The 17,838-nt window shown below is 41.0% G+C and overlaps 1 protein-coding gene across 8 annotated transcripts in view; it reads right to left on the reverse strand.

Moving 5' to 3' along the window:
- Window positions 1-17,838, reverse strand: part of Btrc (beta-transducin repeat containing E3 ubiquitin protein ligase) — a 185,438-nt gene that overhangs the window by 19,934 nt on the left and 147,666 nt on the right. For all 8 annotated transcript variants that reach the window (XM_057777411.1, XM_057777412.1, XM_057777407.1 and 5 more), the window contains 2 exons: window positions 5,973-6,204; window positions 1,609-1,795 (listed from right to left, as the gene is read on the reverse strand). In XM_057777411.1, coding sequence (XP_057633394.1) covers window positions 1,609-1,795; window positions 5,973-6,204 — 419 coding nt within the window. The remainder of the gene's footprint in view (window positions 1-1,608; window positions 1,796-5,972; window positions 6,205-17,838) is intronic.

Raw genomic sequence — 17,838 nt, forward strand, 5'->3', positions numbered from 1 at the left:
TAAGAAGTGAGTTTTTAAAACTGTTATTTAAGGCCTGAATCTGGAGGAGAGTTTCTTTGCTTTCCTGAGGGATAGAGAAATCTTCTCAGACACCCTAAAATTCCCACAAGTAAGCAACTGTGTGCTCCATTTCTAAAGCTGATGGACTCTGAACAACATGCATGCTAACTATCAGAGTATAAAGTCAGTAAGTAAAGGTAATCTCTACTTTTCTACAGTGTAAGGAAGGATAGGAAAAACACCTGAGAGGAAAACAAGAGGAAAAAAAAAACCCAATAAGTTCTGGTTTATAGTCATATTGCAAGAAGATTGATAGCATTTGGATCCCTGACCTGGGATTTAAGAGTAAAGGTTTTTAATTTCCCAATAGCTCAAATGACAGAAACCTCTGAGACTCTTGGTGTACCACTCAGTGGTCGACATATCCATGAGCCCACGGATTCCAAGAATACAAAAGCAAGAGAGTCCAGAGTAATTTTATGAAAATTCTAAGGAAAGTTGATCTGTGATTATTTATCAGTCTCTTTCCTGCCTCAACTTCCTTCCTCGCTGGGATTACAGGTATGGACCACCATGCCCTCCTAGCTACATGAAGACTTGTTTTTTGTTTGTAGCGCTGAGGACTGAACCCAAAGCCTTATATATACAATGTGGAAACCTGCAGCCCTTGACCGGTTTTAAACTTGTTTGACACAGGGTCGTGCTACAGAGTTAGGGGTCCCACACTTGCCAGCCTTCTTCCTTCTACTCCCACGCCTGTCTTTCCTTTACTAATCCCACTACTGGAGGTTGTATATGACTATAGGCAAAAAAGACCCCCCCCCAAGTTAATTTCAAAGACAATCATGGGACACACATGTCTGTTATTATTTTTAAATCAAATATACTCAATAACTTACTTAATGATTTATTCATACCTGACAGTCTTATAGTGACATTCTAGGGACACACTCTGAGGCAAAACTCTAAAAAGGAAAATATCTTCAAGAAGTTTTAATGAAATAGTGCCACAGAGAACACCACCACTGGTGAAGGCTGTTGACTACGTGAGGCCTTAGGGAAGTCACAATTAAACACACAAATCTAAAGAAATATACAAGTTTTAAGAAGAAACAATGATTTATACTAAATTCTATTTTTCTTCCTGGTAGCTATAGTTTTATTTGACTTTGGCATAAAAATTAATTTTTGATTATAAAGGTAACGAGACACTGGAAGTGGGGACTAAACAGAGGAAGCTTACTGAGGGAGAATAATTCTGTTTTCCCCAGAAGACGAAGAAGCAGGAGTGGATATTTTCTAACCGATCAAAGCTATTCTATCTGCCTTAACAATTGCCCCTTGGCCTTTCCGCGGAGTCCCAATTTCCGTCCAGAGAACAGAATGCTTCATTTAATCAAGAGGTGGTCAGTTTTCTTTTGCAAAGCAGTATTAACAAAATATGTCATTTAATGATGGTCAGAGAAAAACTGTTGAGTACACGAACAACAATTCTCTCATATTTTTATCTATAAATTGGCATAATAACTATTAATGATGTGAAGTGGCCTCACTGACTTCCAAAACTCCGAGTGGGAACGCTGTGGTAGGAGGAAGGTAAAGGCTCACCACCCTCTGCGCTCTGCCAGGCCTCTCCACAGAGAGTCTGTCCTGACCATTCTCTCGATGAGCTTCTTCCACAGCATGCCGTCTGATGTCACGCGGTACCACTCCTTGCACACAAGCTCAGCAGCACACAGTGATTTGGCGTCCAAGTATGACAGAATGTTCTCAGCAATATGGTCCAGACCCCGTGCTTTGGTGGGGGGGGAAGGAAGCACAGAAAAAGAACAGAGGGGGTGCTGAGCAATTTTTCACAGAAAGCCCTTTAAAAGAACAGCACATGCTGTGTGAGGAAGGCATGCCACTTCCCTAGTGTGGGCCAGTTTCTTTCTCAAGTAGAGACTTGGGTAAAATGAGTGTCAATAATTTTTCCATAAGGTTACAGAAATGAACAGTATTTTCCATCTTCTGTTAGATAAGGAAGTTAAAGCTAACAACCAGCAAAACCCCCAAGACATTAAAAATAAAAAGGAGTCCAGAAAACTGTTCACATCTATCTATATGGATTTCAACACTAGGGGATGTTCTACAGATGGTATCTCAAACTCTGTGATTCAGACCCCCCGAAATCTTGATATTAGGTCCATCCCTCATTCTGCTTCTATTACCGCTGCAGTTCCAAAGCTATCCAATGAAAGAAATGCCTCATATGTACTGGGGAGAGGCGGCACTCCGGATTGTGCTGGGGTAGGGAATGAGGGAAGCAGACACGGCCACAGGAACATCCTGAGAGGGCACACAGGGATATTAAAGTTCGAAGATGAGCTACACTGCATGTGAAAAAAAAAAAAAAAACCAACTATTTTATTGCTATAAAACCTAAGTGACAGTTGACCAAAAATGAAAAAAAAAATCTTACCAATAGGTAACTTGGGTAGCATTCGGAAGAAATCATGGCAAACTGACTGGTGGAAAATAGTGTGCTCCCCAATTAAAGCTTTCTACCACCCAAATATGTATCAAAGTCTCAGCGGAAAGGAGCCTGTCAAACAGGATGACCACCCTAATAACACTTCCTGTCATAGCTGTTCTAAGCTCACAGGTCAGACAAAAACATTCAAAATTATTAATCTCTGAGGTTTTCTGAAGGCTCAAAAGGTGGGAAGGAGTCATACAGTCTTCTGCAGGCATGAACTGAGAAGGACTGACAGCATGCATGCGTGTTTCCCCTGAATCATATGGAGACACACTTGGATGCCATTAGCAACAATCCAAATATGCTTATTAAACATTATTCTAATTATAAAAACTGTACGGATATCCGTCACGTCTCCAGCAGACTTGGGGAGAAAGCTTTAGATGGATCTTGTTTGCCGGCATCACATGCTCATATTTAAGCATAAGCAGATGGAGGCATCCATCACCTAATTCTTATTAAAGGAATATGACTATAAGCCAATTAAAGATAGAATAAATAGTTTTTCATACAAAATACAATGATGATACGTTTCCTGAATCTTTATATTCAAAGTTTCTACAACATCACAAGTTTCCAAAAGGCATTCTTACATTTTTAATGGCTGCCATCAAATTGCTCCTGATCTTTTTACAATGTACCAGAGTAATAAGTCGTTGAAAGTAATTTCACCTAACACTCCAAACAAAACCATTACATTAATGGATTATAGGCAATTTTTGAAGTAGTTTGGTTTACTAAATGCAGCCAGATGGTGTAGGTTTAGAAATTTAAATGGCTGTTAAGCACTGGACATGATTTAATACCGGATAGCCTGGTCAGCAGATACACACTAGGGATCAGTATTAGGCATAATACACTAGTCCAATCGACTCCAGTTCAATTCTTAGTGTCTAAGCTTAAGACAGCAGCATGTCTCAACGATTGGGAAGAACACGGCAGTAAGTACACTAGGATTTTTTACAAAGAAAACTATTTGCCTATGGCTAGAAAAAAATCCAGATGTTATAAGGGGGCAAACATCTATTTTATTTAGCAAAGGATAGAGATACAATTTGTTTTAAAGTGGCTACATGTAATATACAAATAAGCATTTCTTTAATTTTAAAAGGTAATTTAGGTTTATAAAAACAAAATTTTAAAAACAGATGGCAAGGATTAAGCAAGGTAATAGTATGTAGTCCTGAAAAGGCTACTAAATAGTACATTATTTCTTACAGGAGGACTTGCCAACGTGTACCAATAGCCTTTTAAAAACTCCCAGGAGAGTGAGGCAGGAGGAATGGTGAAAGTTCAAGGCCAGTCTGAATTACACAGTAAGAGCTTGCCTCAAAGGAGGAGGAGGAGGAGAAAGCCTTCAAAAAGTTCATGCTTCACAGCAGGTAAAGGTTAGAGGCTGAGTGTTTGTTGGCCTCTGTGAGGCACTGGATTCGATTTCTAACACACTCATAAAACAAACAGAAACAACAAAAAAACCCAAACAAACAAGCCAAAACAAACAAAAAAATCAAACCACATCGAAACACCTCATATTCTTTAATAGAGCAATTCTACTTTGGGTGCATAAGAATGTCCACCATGGTATAATTTATATGGGAAAAATGACTAATGAAGGAATTAAATAATATGTCAGACCACTGCAAAAAGTACTATAGAGCTGGGTGGTGAATGTGTCCATCTTTAATTTCAGCATTCAGGAGGCGGAGGCAGGTGGATCTCGATGAGTTTGAGGCCAGCCTGGTCTACAGAACGAGTTCCAGGACAGGCTCCAAAACTACTCAGAGAAACCCTGCTTTGGAAAAAAAAAAAAAAGAAAAAATACCTTAACATATTTAATAAAAGTATACTAGGAGAATATATTAAGCTTTAAAAGACAGACCCCCTAGTTCTATTGGGAAATAAACACATGATCAGAATTTTATAATATGTATGTAATTTACCAACAAACAAAGGGCTCTCAGTATGGTAGAGTTCTGGGTAATTATATTTTTTACTTTGCATGTATGTGTGTTCACATATGTGTGCATGGAGGCCAGTGAGCCTCAGGGATCTGCCTACATCTGCCTCCCCAGAGCTGGGAATACAGATGCACTCCTTCTTCCAGCCGAGGACTGAACTCATGCCCTCGTGCCTGCACATACTTTACTGGGTGAGCTATCTTTCCAGTCTTTTTTCTTTGTATTTTCTCTATTTCATAACCATCAAATGCAGTCACAATAAAAAAGCACCCCCAAACAAGACCTGACAGTTTAGTTAACACCAAGTGTGTAACTACTTCCCTAACAAATTTGTAACCCATGTAGGAACTTCATATTCCCATGCTTTGCAGTGTTTTACATCGCCATTCAAGATGGGGTTGGGACACTCTGGAGATGCTACTCAGTGATAGAGTACTTACCTAGTTTGCACAAGATTCAGGGTTCATTCCCATCAACACCCCCTCCCCTCCCCACTGGGGGTGCAAGTCAGTAGCAATGTGTTTGCCCTCTATGAACAAGATCCTGGTTTAATCTGCAGAAAAATTATGGCGTCCTCTCAAGTACCTCTCTCTCATGTGTGATACACATCAAATAAGTGATTTATCATTCCTTCAAAAATACTGAAAAAAAAAAAAAAATACTGAAAAAAAAATAAAAAAATAATCCCTATAACTTCAGTATTCTGTCATGGGTTGTAGTAGAAGCTGATGCAGGAGGATTGCAGGTTTTTAGCCAGCTTGAACTAGGTAGAGATACTCTGTTCTCAAGTAAACAAGCAAACCAGCAAACATACATTTTTGTTGCTAAAATTCCCATAAATTAAAATCTAAGAATGTGAAAGAAACTGAAAATAAAACACATTATAAAAGTCATACCTGAGGTAACACTCAAGGGTAAAAAAACCAGATTTGAAACTGTATATAGATTAAACCAACAATTAAAAACGGCTGAACAGAAGGACACAAAACAAAGTAAAATAGAATTTAATTTTTGTACTTTGGGTTTTCTTTTTTATTTTTCTTTCTTTTTTCTGAGACAGGATTTCTCTATGTAGTCCTGGCTGTCCTGAAACTCGCTCTATAGACCAGGCTGGCCTCAGACTCACAGAGATTCACCTGCCTCTGCCTCCCAAGTGCTACCATGCCCAGTGTTTTTTCTTGTATTAGATGAAGAAGGTATAATTAGTGACTTGGCATGTAACTATAAAACCAAATAAAATTTTAAAAAGAGAAATGTAGCCAGGAGTGTTAAAAGACTTGAAATCCCAGAACGTTCAATGCTGAGGCAGAAGAACTGCAGTGAGTTTGAAGTATATTTTGGCTACACAGTGAATCTGAGGCTAGCTTGGGGTTATGGAGTGAAACCCTTTCTCTCTTCCTCGCTCTCAAAGAGGGAGGTGGGGTAAGGCTGGAAGATCCAGTTCCATTACTACTGTAGCAAATTAACTAATACTTTACAAGGAAGCACACACATACCTGGCAGAGCAGTTATGAAATCCCTCTGCAGCATAGGTTTTAGGTAGGAGTTGATGTGCCCATGCTGGTAATGACACATTTGGGATATAAGGTGCTCTACAAATTCCACTTGATCAGACTCTGACCACTGCTCAAAATACTTGACACACAGTTCCTTTTCCTTCTCATAGCTTGCTGAGAGCTTCCGCTGCTTGGGCACAATCATACTGGAAGTGCCATTGGCAAGTTTTGTCTATAGAAAGGAAGGGAGTAAAAGAAACATGTAACAGTAAGCATTGAGAATGAAGGCACCAGGGGCTGGAGAGAAGGCTCAGAGGTTAAGCGCACTGCCTGCTCCTCTAAAGGTCCTGAGTTCAATTCCCAGAAACCACATGGTGGCTCACAACCATCTGTAATGAGATCTGGTGCCCTCTTCTGACCTGAAGACATGCTTGCAGAAAGAATACTGTATATACAATAAATATATTTAAAAAAAAATTAAAAAAAATGAAGGCAACAGTCTAATTTTCTAGTCTGGTATGCTAACTTGTATTTTTACAAGTGACTTATTCTTGTTGGATTTACAGTAATTGATATTTGTGAACAATAATTATGTGGAAAGCCTTACAAATACCAGAGTAAGGTGGAATATCAGGCATATTGCAGGAAGGCCAAGTATTCATTTCTAAAAGTTCACAGACATTCTCAAGCTACAGCACTTCGCAGATGGAACTGAAAGTCAGAAGTACATAATTATTACTAGCAAGCAAAAAAGTTAATTTGCTTTTTCTTGTATGTAGCCGTTGCTGGACATTTAGATAATTACTTCTTCACACTTACTTTTTAATAGTCAAATAAGAAATCTTCCATGCAAAGAAAGACCAATGAATACTTACAGTTCTCATAGTATCTTTGCAGATAAAGTCTAATAATTCATATGTTAAAGTTAACCTTTTTTTTCCAAAAATCCCATCTTCATGGTTATCAAAAAAAAAAAAAATCAATGCTATAGTTTTTTTTTTTTTTTTTTGAGACAGGGTTTCTCTGTAGCTTTGGTTCCTGTCCTGGAACTAGCTCTTGTAGACCAGGCTGGCCTTGAACTCACAGAAATCGGCCTGCCTCTGCCTCCCGAGTGCTGGGATTAAAGGTGTGGGCCAACACCGCCTGGCATTAAATGCTATCATTTTAATAACTAAGTCATTTATTAAATATGTACTGAGTATCTACAATGAATCTAACAGTGTTCTAGATGCTAGGAATACAATAATGAACAAAACCAGCAAAGAATCATCAGGAACATATATTCTAGAGTAAGAGGCACATGTCACTTATGATGTAAGTAATGCTGCCAAGAAAAGCAGAATAAAATAATTTCTGGATTAATGGAGAAATGGCTTAGTAGTTAAAAAGGTACTTGCCATCATGGCTGATGACCTGAGTTGATCCCTGGAACCCACATGGTGGAGAGAGTGGACCAACTACTACAAGCTGTCTTGACCTCCAAACATACTCTGTGGAATGTCTCTGCATGTGCACACATATAAATAAATGCAAAAATAAAATTGCAAAAAAGAGCAGGAAGGGGGAGTATGTTATCATGGCAGTCAAATTTCTCTGACTGCTCCATGAAGATTCCCATCACAGGGCATGCATGTGCCACAGATAGATCTCTATGAGTTTGAGACCATACTGTCTACATAGTGATGAGTTCTAGGCCAGTCAGGGTCACACTTTCAAGACAGGGTTTCTCTGTAGCTTTGGAGCCTGTCCTGGAACTCACTCTGTAGACCAGGCTGGCCTCGAACTCACAGAGATCCACCTGTCTCTGCCTCCTGAGTGCTGTGATTAAAGGCTTGCGCCACTACTGCTCGGCTCAGACCTGGTGTTAAAAAATAATTATACACATACCTTCCCTTAGATCAAACACTATTATAGGTGCTGTTATGCCTAAAATAAGAACACAATCACTGAACTTAAAAGAGATTAATTACTAAATGGAAAACACTCAGAAATCTCAGGCAGGATTGCAAGTTCAAGGTCAGCTCGTGTTACTTAACAAGCCTCAAGTTGGCCACATAAAAATTATACATTTTTTTGCCAATAAATACTACCTAATTACACGAGGTCTTTCTGCCCCAGAAGGTGGACAGGTATGGAGAATGTGCTTAGACACAAAGTGCTAAGAACAGCCTCCACTGACAAGCAGCGAGGAAACCATGACTCTAGCTTTACCGTGACAGCAAGGACTGGTCTGTCACTGGGAATAAGGTGTGAGGATTTCCCCAGGAGCTTCTAGGTAGGAACTTCGTCAACACAATGATTTCAGCCTTGAACAGAGACTACAACCATTCTGAATCAGACTTCTCAGCTAGGAGCTAACAGAGAGGTGCGTCGGAACTTGCCAAGTCCATGACGTTATGCAGCAACTTAAAAAAAAAATGTAATTACTTAACTCTACCTGGTCACAGACAGCTTTCGTGACGGGGTGAGAGTTGAACTTAACATCCTGTTACATGGAGAAAGAGCAACCTAGGTGGTGGAAATTTTGAGAGCACAGGGTCTGGGATGGTTGGGGAAGTAGTCTGATCACTGACTTCCTCATGTGTTCTTACCAGCTCTACCTTCTCTCTTACATGAAGGTGGCTCTTCCCACCAGCTGAGTCTCTGATAACAGGGTGTGGAGTCACTATCCAAGGTGCTAGCCCTGGGAACTTCCACTCACTCCTTAGAGCCTGAGCCACCATGCTTAGACAGAAATGGAGGATGAAAGAACACAGGGACAAGCACTCAGAGGTATGAGGGTGACACACACACACATAAGGATCCTGACTGGGTGAAGCATGTCCTAGAAGGTTGATGTGGGAGTCTCCTCTGTGTGCTGTGATTACCATTAATGAATAAAGAAACTGCCTTGGCCTGTTGATAGGGCAGAACTTAGGTAGGTGGGGAAGATGGAACTGAATGCTGCGAGAAAGAAGGGTGGAGTCAGACACCCTGGACCTGCCACCCAGAGATAGACCTGCTGCAACTTTGCTGGTAGGCCATGACCTTGTGGTGATACACAGATTAATGGAGATGGGTTAAATTAATATGTAAGAGTTAGCCAATAAGAAGCTAGAGCTAATGAGTCAAGCAGTGATTTAATTAACACAGTTTCTATGTGATTATTTTGGGCGTAAGCTAGCTAGGCAGCTCGGAAGAACAAGTGGCACCCTCCCTCCAGCAGGAGGTAAAGAATGGACAACAGCAGGCCAACCTAGAAGCCACTTTGATGATTCACGGAAGAGAAAGCATCTTTAGACTACAGTGGTGGCTGTACAAGTGGAGAGAAAGAATTAGTAAGCATTGTATTTTGAGGGCAGAGCACTAACCCTGGATGTGGACAGGAGAAAACGAGATGAGGCTCACACCCAAGTCTGAAGCTGCAGAACAGTGGGAAAAGATTCAGAAATCAACAGAAACAGCTGCTCTCAAAAAAGTGATTTTTATATAGGATGATACAAATGAGCACAACTGAATACCTTTCAAAGAAATTTGATGGACAATAGACGTATTTGCCTGAGGTGACCCTAATGAGGCACGGAGACCAATGTTGCTATAGAATCCATCATGCTTATAGATGCTGAATGTGGTATAACACTGCCCCACCCTTGAACACTCTACTTCCACAATTAAGGCAGGGGCATGTCTTATCTTCTCAAACATTTCACAAATGGAACCTGGTCAGCTGCTATTAGTGGATTTTCAGGAATGGCATGAAAGAGCTGGCAGCTATGAGCAGCAAGCCTGGTATGCAGTGCTGGGGTTTTCTAACATAGATGCCATTGTTCCCACACAGAGTAGAAACAATGAAGAAGAACCTGCTGGGCACTGACCATGGGGAGTTCAGGCTACTTTCCGCTGTTCGCAACTCAGCAAAGGGAAACTCACCAAAAAAAGGGTAAGATTTAGAGTGCTAGCAGACAGGTGGGCTTACAAGTTTAACCAAAAGTCACTTCTCATCTCAATAACCAAAGCCCACCATATCATTAACTTTGTCATAAAAGGTAGAAATGGCATGGGGAGGTAGCAGAGAGCACTTGGGGCACAATGCTTTCTTTGTATGGACAAGGTCCTGTGGCCCAAGAGACTAGAAGTTTATGGTCATCTCATTTGCATAGCAATTTTGAGGCCAACCTGGACTACATGAGATTGTATCTTAAAAAACAAATAAATCAACAAACCAAACAAAGTAATTCTTCCTCCATCCCCCCTCCCCCCAAAAAAAGAATTAACTGAGTTGTGGGCTAGAGCTGTCTTCTGGCTAAAGCTCAGAAGTTCAAGCTGATGAAATGGCTGTTTCTGCTCTGTACAGACTAGGCATATCTAGAACCACAGGGAGCCATGCATGTTGCAGCAGCCATCAGGACTGAGGGAACCTGGTAACTTTCTTGTTGGAGTTAAGGTTTTCTTATGCTTTCAGTGATCAGATCCTGAGTGGGTCTTAAAACACTTGGTTACCAGAAATGCGGAGTGAGGCGAACACTCACATACTGACCACCTGTTCTGGGAGATGTGGGCAGTTCCTACTTTGTAGTAGTCCCCCTTCAGGAGAGTGTTTCTTTAAGAAAAAGACATGTAAGCCGGGCGATGGTGGCGCACGCCTTTAATCCCAGCACTCGGGAGGCAGAGGCAGGTGGATCTCTGTGAGTTCGAGACCAGCCTGGTCTACAGAGCTAGTTCCAGGATAGGCTCCAAAGCCACAGAGAAACCCTGTCTCGAAAAACCAAAAAAAAAAAAAAAAAAAAAAAAAAAAAAAAAAGAAAAAGACATGTACCTAAGATCCACTATCACTTCAAATGGTACCATCCTAATCATAACCACACGCTATACAGTTTTAGAACTGTGGTCCTGGAATTACAAGACCTCCTACTACCTTCCTCTTCTGTGCTTGTTCCCCTCTCTTGTAAAATGGGAGAAACAGAAACAACTTCATTGGAATTCTGTGAAGAGCAAAAGCTGTAACAAGCTTGTTATGAATCACACTTAGGGAGATATTTAGTAGCCTCCCTCTACCCTTGCTGAGGATCAAACCAAGTGCCTCCACACAGGCTTGGGTGAGCACTCTACTACTGAGGCTACATGCTCAGCCCCAAATCAAATCTTGTAACAAAACACAGCTAGAGCTGTCCTCCCGCCACACTTTTGAAAATACAGTTTCCTTTTAGAAAATACACGAAAGTTTTTCTTAGTTTAGTTTTAGCAAGGTTAACATGAAGTGCACAGAACAGTGACTGTCACAGACAGTGTCAAGAGGAGATGAGCACAAGCATCACCAGCTCCACGTGTCCCATTTTAGCCACTGCTTTCATTTCACTGTTGGGACAGGGTCTTATTATGAAGCCCAGGCTAGTTTCAAATCTGTGGCATGGCTTCTGCTTCAGCCTGCAGACTTAGGATTATAGGTATGCCACTATACCCAGCTAAAATACATTTTTGGAAATAATTTACTTATGTAACTTATCACAGCATAAAAAGAAATTTTAAAAAATGAGAAAGTCCCACACATTTAGGAAAAAAACTGATTTAATAAAAAAATATTTAATACCCATAAACGAAAAACCTTGCTGAGGGAATATTCATTTACTTATTTGTTTGCTTGTTTATTAAACAGGGTTTTACTATGCAGCCCTGGCTATCTTGAAATTCACTATGAAGACGAGGCTGTCCTCTAACTTACAGGGATCTCCCTGCTCCTGCCTCCTGAATGCTGGGATTAAAGAGAGTGCACCAGTATGCCCAGTAGCTATGTTTTTAATATAAATAAACAGAGATATATTACACTCATAAACTGGACTCAATATTGTTTATTCTTTTTAGATTGATCTATAGGGTGAATATATATCAATCAAAACCTCAGCAGGCAAATTATAAAGATTCTACTAATTTGTATAGAGATGCAAAGGGACCTAAATTAAAAGATGGAGGACTCAAGACTGCAGAATTTTATTCTACTTCTTATTACCCACAACTCGTGTGTGTGTGTGCATGCACAGGTGTGAGTGTGGAGGACATTTTCAAGAGTTGGTTCTCTCCTTCCACTGTAGGTTCTGATGATCAGACTCAGGTTGCTGAGTTTGTAAAGCAAGTGATTTTACCAAGTGAATCATCTTTCTGGTTCGAGACAACTGAATTTTAAAACACATGCAATAAGCCGGGCGGTGGTGGCACACGCCTTTAATTCCAGCACTTGGGAGGCAGAGGCAGGCGGATCTCTGTGAGTTCGAGACCAGTCTGGTCTACAAGAGCTAGTTCCAGGACAGGCTCCAAAACCACAGAGAAACCCTGTCTCGAAAAACCAAAAATAAATAAATAAATAAATAAAATAAAATAAAATAAAACACATGCAATAGTAACCAAAATAGTGTGGCTTTGACACGAGGGGAAAATGTGCACCAATCAACCAAAAGAAATTCATATGCAGATGATTCTTCTCCCTTTCTTCCTTCACCTGATCTCACTGTGTAGCTCACATTGACCTTGTACTCATGATGCTCCCATCTTAGCCTCTCCAATGCTAGGATTATAAGTGTGTATTCAATACTGGCCAGTGACTGGTGCTACGATAATCCTGTGGGGGAAAGGATAACTTTTTTTTTTTTTTTGAAGTTCCCCTACCCCACCATGGGGGTGGGGGAAGAGAGTATGAGGAGAGATGGTTGGAATCTGGAGGACATTTGGGAGTGCAATGTGGAAACCTAGCATAATGGAAACTCCCTGGAATCTATGAGGATGACCCTAGTGAGGACTCCTAGTAGAGGATATGGAACCTGAACTGGCCACCTTCTGTAACCAGGCAAGGCTTCAAGTGGTGGGGCTGGGACCCCAACCCAGCCACAAAACTTTCCACCTACAATCCATCTGTCCTGCCTGTAAGATGTGCTGGGGCAATGGTGGAGCACAACTTGTGGGAATAGCCAACCAATGACTGGTGTACTTTGAGACCCACACCACAAGAGGAAGCCTATGCACAACACTGCTTGGATGACCAGGACCCAGAGGCTGGACAGCCCAGAGACTTAGGGTAGAACCCAACAAAACTGGCAAAATTAAAAAAAATAAATCAATGAAATGATGATTCCTAAAGATATTCTGTTACACTCACAGTTGTCATCAGAGGCTGCAGATGGGAGCGGATGCAGAGACCTACAGACAAACATTAGGTGGAGAGAGCGAGCTCAAGGAACCCCACGGGAGAGGGGGAAGAACTCTGGAAGCCAGAGGGGTTGAGGATCCCCTTTGTCTCTCCCTCCACCTGAATGAACTAAGCAGGGCTCATGGGGGCTCACAGACTGAAGCAGCAATCTTGGAACCTGCATAGGTCAGTGCTAAGTCCTTTGAATAATCATATGATTGTTGGCTTAGTGTTTTTGAGGAACTCCTGACAATGGGAGCGGGGATATCTTTGACTCTTTTGCCTGCTTTTGGGACCCTTCTTCTACTGGGTTGCCTCATCTAGCCTTGATGGGAAGGTGTGTGCCTGGTTTTATTATACCTTGTTGTACCATATTCTGTTGATATCCCTGGGAGGCCTGCTTCTTTTCTGGGGAGAGATGGAAGGAGGGTGTATCTGGAAGGAAGGTGTCTTAGGGTTTGCTGTGATGAAACACCATGACTACAAGGCAAGCCGAGGAGGAAAGGGTTTATTTGGCTTACACTTCAGCATTGCCGTTCATCACTGAAGGAAGTCAAGGGCAGGATCTCAAACAGGGCAGGATCCAGGGGGCAGGAGCTGATGTAGAGGCCATGAAGGGGTATTGTTTACTGGCTTGTGTAGTAGCATTTCAACTGTATTTTAACAAATAACACCTGCCTAAAGATCTGAGAGTAAAACAGTTCCACTGGTCAGCCTTACAGACCAGGTAATGGTAACATGCACCTTTAATCCCAGTATCCACAATGACTCGGACCTTTAATCCCAGTTGCCACATTAGTTGCCAGAGAAACCAGGCATGCATCACCCAGTTTCTAGGTTTGCTTCTCATGGATTAGTCAGTCCACCTTCTTATAGAATTCAGGACTAGGAGCCAAGGATAGCACCACCCACCATGGGCTGGGCCCTCCCTCTTTGATCACTAATTGAGAAAATGCCTCACAGCTGGGTCTTATGGAGGTATTTCCTCAATTGAGGCTCCTTCCTCTTTGATGACTCTAGTTTGTATCAAGTTGGCACACAAAACCAGCCAGTACGTAAGGGAAGTTGCAGTTGTATGTACTGTATGAAAGAATAATAAATAAAAATGAGGGAAAAAGGTTTACATATTTTATGCATGTGTATTCTAGATTGCATGTATGTGCACCTAGTGCTTGCAGGTATGTACAGAGATCAGAAGATGGGAGTAGACCCTTGGAACTAGTGTTATAGATGGTTTTGAGACTCCCATGTGGGTGCTAGAAACTAAACCCAGGTCCTCTGTAAGAGCAGCAAGTGCTCTTAACTGAAAGCCATCTCTCCAGCCCCAAGGATGTTAAGCAACTGCACAGTCATAACTGGTAAACAAACAAACCTTGTTCCTTACACATACCACATGCAAGATCAACTTGTGTATGTTCAAGTTAAAACTATAAAACTTCTAGAAGAAAATGTAGAAGTTTTTTTTTTTTTGTACCCTTGGACTAGGCAAACATTTGAGAGGTTGCAAAAGCAATAAACTTAACAAAAGGAATTTAATAAATCTGTGTGTTTGTGCGTGCACGCGTGTGTGCACATGCACTTGGCATAGTTATTTATGGAGGTCAGAGGACAATTTTTGGGAGTTGGTTATTTTCTTTACTGCATGAGTCCTGGAGATGAAATAGCTCGGCAGCGAGTGCCTCTATGTATTGAGCCATCTCACCAGCTCAGTTAGAAGCTGGGAGAAAGGTCTGCAATGAGTGTATTTAACCAAGGACTTTAGAATATATGAATAACTCTTAGGACTCAATAGTGAGGAAATGAATAATGCTAGTTGTTTCTTAAGTAAGAAAATGCCTGCTTTGTTTTTATAATTGGCAAAAGATGGGATACACCGCCCCCCCCGAAACAAACCTCTGGAAGGCTAGTAAGCATACAAAAGATGTTCAACATTTCAAGTCATTACGGAAATGTAAATTATAGCCACGAGACACTACTACACATGGACTAAACACTACCCGGAACAACTGGCCTCTCATACATCACAGCTGAAATGCTGAATGGTACAATTACTTTGGAAAACAAGTTGGCAGTGTTTTATGGAGGTAAACACAGATTTTGCCATGATGTAAATATTTATCTCCCAAACACAATTCTACACATTAATGTTCACGGTTTCTGTTTTCATAATAAGTCCTCAGTGTAATAAGACACAAGTCCATCACGAGAAGAATGGCAAACAATAAATTGTAATGTAAGCACACAGTGGAACACTTAGCAACAACAGGAGGGAAACGCATAAAATGGCAAAGATGGATTCCTAACACACAGATTAAAGAAGCCAGCAGAAGAGCACACAGTTCAGGAGTCCACTTATGTGCCACTCTAGGAACAACAAATCTAAATTCTATTTATAAAACCAGATCAGAGGTTTGAGTAGGGTACGGGAGTGAAACTAGCCGGGGAAAGGCACAGGGGACTCACTTGGACCATGGAGATCTTCATCTTGTTACATAGCATACGACTGACAAAATTTATTGAACCATAATACTTAATGCCACCACGATATTAATTTTATTTGCAACTAACACACTGCATTTACAAAGAACTCTGAAGGTCTTTGCTGTTGAGTCTCTTCCCTGACCATTCTCCCATAAAGACTTTTCTACAAACATCTAAAGTAAAATTTCAAGTTGAGAAACTCTGAAAAATCCACAAGGGTACAGTGAAAAAGTTCAATTATTAAAACAACCAGAAGGTTGTATATTGGAGTGTATGGGAAAGAGAGAGATGATAATGGTTACTGGTGGCGGAGAATTGATTCAGCTTTCCCAACAGAAGCCTGATGACTCAACCATCCTGTTCAAATGTCTAGGACAGCTGACAAACAACCTCAGTTTAATGACAACACTAACTTCCTGCTGCCCTGCACATCTCTTTGCCTTTCTGTTTGCAATGAACAATTGTCTCCAAAGTACAAATGATGCTGTCAGGTGACAAACACACAAAATGAAAGGAGTTAAGTGTTTGTGGCACTGTCTTCCAGTTTAGGCCTAAAAGGCCAAGGGCCTTACCCCTGAAAACATATTACATGTACCATTTTCAAAATGACCATCAATTTCTCTGCAGCTGCTGCCTAGGCCAAGAGGGAAAATATATTCTTACAGACATCAACTGGCCTAGCCAATAACATGACATGTGCTGGCTTTACTAACTGTATCATGTATGAGCATAAAAACGACATGGACTAGCTGAACAGGACTGTGAGATGACACGTATTTTCAGTTTCCACGCAAACCCTGCTGTAACCAGCTAACAGAGAAAGTAGGCTAAGTAGAGAAAGAATATTTCTTTTTTTTTCCTTTTTGAACATCTCATCTCTTTACTTTAAAAGGCACACAAGGTAGTTGGTTGTATTGGTTTGGTTGTTAAATGCATCCTAGTATAGATACTGCACAATAGAAACAATACAGAATTATGAATTTAAGGATATCTAATATACAATACATAATAAAATCAGATGGGAGGCTTGTTTGTGCTCCTCAGCTCATGGAGGACTTGTCAATATCAAACTGTTGGGACTCATCATCCATTCATTCACTATTCCCTTTACATTTACTTGAGAAAGAATATTTCAAACAAAGGACACCATTAAGAAGTGCTGCAAGGACAAAGAGAAGAGATTGTTGGTGAGTAGAGAAGCAAATGCTAGAAGACATCAAAGGATTCTGTCTGGCTTTGAGAGAGACACTAGCATTAGGGACTACTGAGAGTGGAGGAAACAATGATTCCGACAGGGTACTGAGTTAAGATAAAGAAAGCAATGACTGTGGTGAGGATTAGAATGCACCTGAGAGAGACACAACACGAATTCTGATTAAGGCTGGAACCTGAGTGTTGTCCAGGACCAGACTGGCTACTCTGTGCAGGACAGTTTAGCAGAGTCTAGGTAAACAGTGAACAGGCAGTTTCTTGACCTTTTGGAAAAGAGTGAGAAGAACACAAAAGAAATATACTAACTTAAACTGATACAGACTGTAAATAAAGAAAAATAAGAACAAGGTAAAGCAGGGAGTGAGGAGTAAAGCTTCCTTTACTGGCAAGGTAAGGAAGTCACTGCAGGAGGTGGCACCTAAGCTGAGATTGGCATAAGACTAAGTCTTACCAGGAACTGAAGGAAGAATCTTAAAACAAAAGGAGGGAGGACTGGGTGCAAAGGTGGATGTGGAAAGAGTGAAAGGCCCATGTGGGCAGGAGCAGAGTTACCAATAAAGGGCATGTAGTGATCAATGACGTAGCCTGCTACAAGCTTCCTGGGCCAATGGGAAGCAGTCTGGATTTCCATTAAAGTAGAAAGGAGAACTTGTGGAAGTTCTGAAGTAGTCAGACATGAATGGTGCCTTCTAATGTGCCTTGGAAACACACTAGCTCCATTACAGAGCACAGATCAGGAGCTGTGATGTGATGAGGAAGACCAATAATCCAAGCAAGAGGTGATTATGATTAGGGTTAGAAGAGGCTCTTTAGGAAGTGTTAGAAAAGACAAAGAACAAAATGGAGATTTATAAAGTGAAGGCTGGGTGTGGTGGCCAATGACTGTAATCCCAGTACTGGGAAGTGGACATAGAAGGACCAAGAATTTCAAGGTTGTTAAGTCTTGTCAGGAGAGGTAGGAGGCGAGGTGAAGAAGAGCAACAGGAGGAGGAATAGAAGGAGAAAAACAAAAGGGAAGGG

This window comes from Chionomys nivalis, chromosome 8, assembly GCF_950005125.1.
Source record: "Chionomys nivalis chromosome 8, mChiNiv1.1, whole genome shotgun sequence".
Lineage (NCBI taxonomy): Eukaryota > Metazoa > Chordata > Mammalia > Rodentia > Cricetidae > Chionomys > Chionomys nivalis.